Here is a 3372-nt window from a genome sequence, read left to right on the forward strand (position 1 = left end):
TCTTAAACAGGATCGACGAGACACTCCCTTGAGCCGGTGAGAATATTGGTTGCTCATCGATTTTAACGGTTTAATGTGCTTTACAATCCGACCGGAATATCGTCTTCAAGCTTTGGTTGATCGATAATGGCGGATGGAAGAGAGAAGAATGAAGGTGAGGGTGGAAGCAGAAAGGTAGTCTCACCGTACTACCTGACTGCCAACGACAACCCGGGTAATATAATTACCCAAGTTCAATTGAAAGGAGATAATTACGAAGAATGGGCTCGAGCAATGCGGATGGCGCTCCGAGCCAAGAAGAAGATCGGATTTCTCGAAGGGACTATATCTTAGCCCGCAGATGATTCACCGGAATTGGAAGACTGGTGGACTGTAAACTCGATGCTGGTTTCATGGACCCTCAACACGATAGAACCGAGCCTGAGTTCTACAATCACGTATATGGAGGCCGTGAAGGACCTGTGGGATGACATCAAAGAACGGTTTTCAGTAGGCAATGGGCCAAGAATTCAGCAACTCAAGGCAGATCTCGCGAACAACAAACAGGCCGGTCTCCCAATCGTGACATATTATGGCAAACTGAAACAAATATGGGAAGAGCTTGCTAATTACGAACAAATTCTGACATGCGTCTGTGCAGGCTACAACTGCAACATCGCTGCGAAGCTGGAGAAGAGACGAGAAGAAAAAAGAGTCCATCAGTTTCTGATGGGCTTGGACGGCACAGTATATGGAACAGTGCGTTCCAATATTCTGGGCACCGATCTGCTGCCAAACTTGAACAAAGCCTATGCCATGGTGATACAAGAGGAGCGCCTGAGAACCATGACACACGGCAAAGAAGAAAAAAGGGAGGCAATGAGCTTTGCTGCACAGGAACAAGGTGGAACAAAAAGAACGGGACACGACACAAAAGAAAAATCTGGAGTGTGCACGAACTGCGGATGAATAGGACATGAGGCTGAGAGTTGCTTTCAACTCATCGGCTACCCGGATTGGTGGGGAGACCGGCCGAGATCTACTGGAAGTGGGAAAGCACGAGACCAAGGAACACAAGGCAAAACTGGTTGTGGACGTGGAGGCGTACAGAGAGCAAATGCTGCACAAGCGGTAGGGCAAACCTCTTAACCAATCCACGTGACAGAGGGAGATCGCGCAGCATTCGGTGGATTGACTAATGAACAGTGGTCCACTTTTCTTAATCTCTTGAATTCTTGCAAACCCAACACAAATGAGAAGTTGACAGGTATGAATTGGATAATTGATATAGGAGCTTCACACCATATGACCGGGAACCTGAACCACTTGCATTATCCCGAGATCGTGACTGGTTGTCAGGTTGGATTGCCCGATGGAAAGCGTGTCATGGCAATAAAGAAAGGGACAACCATTTTAAACAAACACATGAAGCGTACTAATGTGCTTTATGTTCCTCGTTTGAATTGTAACCTGATATCTGTGTCGCAACTATTAGAAGAGTCAAATTGTAATATCCAATTCACTAATAAGTTTTGTGTTGTACAGGACCGCACTTCGAGGATGGTGATTGGTGCGGGTGAACTATGCGAAGGGCTCTACTACTTCAAAGTGCGTGCTCAAGCAAGGTTCACAAGGCAAAGGTTGAAGCTTCATACGAGTTATGGCACAAGAGAATGGGTCATCCCTCCGAGAAAGTAATTAAATTTTTTCCTGATTTGAACATTAGAATGGTAGTGGAAACAGGATTTGTGGTGTTTGTTCAAAAGCCAAACAGACAAGAGGTACGTTCGATTCTAGTGAAAATAATGCTAAAGGAACTTTCGATTTGATTCATTATGATTTATGGGGTCCGTACTCTGTACGTGCGTCTTGTGGTGCCATGTATTTTTTGACTATTGTTGATGACTTCTCAAGAGTTATTTGGATTTTCTTACTTAATGACAAAAGTGAAGTGGGCAAAACGTTGCGGAACTTCTTCACTATGGTTAAACGCCAATATGATAAATTGGTAAGGATAGTTAGAAGTGACAATGGTATTGAATTTACTTGCTTGAAGGAATATTTTTCTGAGCAAGGTATAATACATCAGACCTCATGTATTGAAACACTGCAACAGAGTGGACGTGTCGAGAGAAAGCATAGACATATACTGAATGTTGCCAGAGCCCTTAGATTTCAGGCTAATCTCCTTATTGAGTTTTGTGGAGAGTGTGTTATGACGGCTGGTTATCTGATCAACAGGACCCCCTCCACTCTTCTTTTGGGAAAATCACCGTATGAGATGTTGTATGGGCAGAAACCTAGCTACAAACATATGCGAACGTTTGGGTGTTTGTGTTATGCACGAAGCCTAAATCGTACTAGGGACAAGTTTGCTAGTAGAGCCAGACATTGTGTCTTTGTGGGATACCCCTTTGGCAAGAAGGGGTGGAGGGTTTATGACTTGGAGAAAAATGAATACTTTGTTTCTAGGGATGTGGTGTTTTCAGAAACTGAGTTTCCGTATACTGTTGAAGAAAAACAAGTCAAACACAATGATGGCGATCTTGATTATAACCAGGTGGAGACTGAAGTGTATGACGAAGAAGAGAGTGAAAATATAAGAGGAAGGGGTGATAGTATAGGCGACAGGTGTGAAAATAATGGAGTGGAGCATGATGTAAGGGGGGTTCTATAGTAGAAATGAATGCAGGGAATGAACAACTTGGACGAGGTCATAGAGTGAAGCATCCTTCCACTCGTCTCAAGGATTACATCATACACACAACTTGGTGTTCCAACCAAAGTCTAAGCCCTTCTGCCAGTTCATCTTGCCAATCTCACTCCTCAGGTACTCCCTATCCTATAACACATTATGTGAATTGTGATAAATTTTCTTTGCGACATCGCTCTTTCTTAGCAGCTGTCACAGCTAGTCATGAGCCACAGTGTTATTTAGAAGCTGTCAAGGACTCTCGTTGGAGAGAAGCAATGAGAAAGGAAATTGAAGTTTTAGAAAACAATAGAACCTGGACAGTGGAGGACTTGCCACCAGGGAAAAAGGCTCTCGGAAGTAAATGGGTCTACAAGATAAAGTACAACTCAGATGGCACAATAGAACGGTACAAGGCACGTTTTGTGATATTCGGAAACAAACAGGTTGAAGGGATAGACAACAATGAAACGTTTGCGCCTGTGGCAAAGATGGTTATAGTTCGTACATTCCTTGCAGTTGCTGCGGCTAAAAATTGGGAACTGCATCAGATGGATGTGCAGAACGCATTTCTTCATGGAGATCTACAAGAAGAAGTCTATATGAAGATGCCTCCTGGATTTGCTTCAAGATTGCCTGGAAAGGTGTGCAAGCTGCATAAGTCGCTTTATGGTTTGAAACAGGCCCCTCGTTGCTGGTTT

General features: G+C 43.8%; 1 protein-coding gene across 1 annotated transcript; it reads left to right on the top strand.

Moving 5' to 3' along the window:
• The first annotated feature begins 441 nt into the window (after positions 1–441).
• Positions 442–2656, top strand: LOC148790341 (uncharacterized). The gene is made up of 4 exons (XM_088892266.1): positions 442–883; positions 1271–1419; positions 1525–1604; positions 1723–2656. Exons 1-4 carry the CDS (start codon positions 442–444, stop codon positions 2654–2656), a joined length of 1605 nt encoding a protein of 534 aa, XP_088748392.1.
• The last annotated feature ends 716 nt before the right edge of the window (positions 2657–3372 follow it).

The sequence above is a fragment of the Nelumbo nucifera genome, chromosome 7, assembly GCF_055504915.1.
Source record: "Nelumbo nucifera cultivar China Antique chromosome 7, China Antique-T2T, whole genome shotgun sequence".
Classification (NCBI taxonomy): domain Eukaryota; kingdom Viridiplantae; phylum Streptophyta; class Magnoliopsida; order Proteales; family Nelumbonaceae; genus Nelumbo; species Nelumbo nucifera.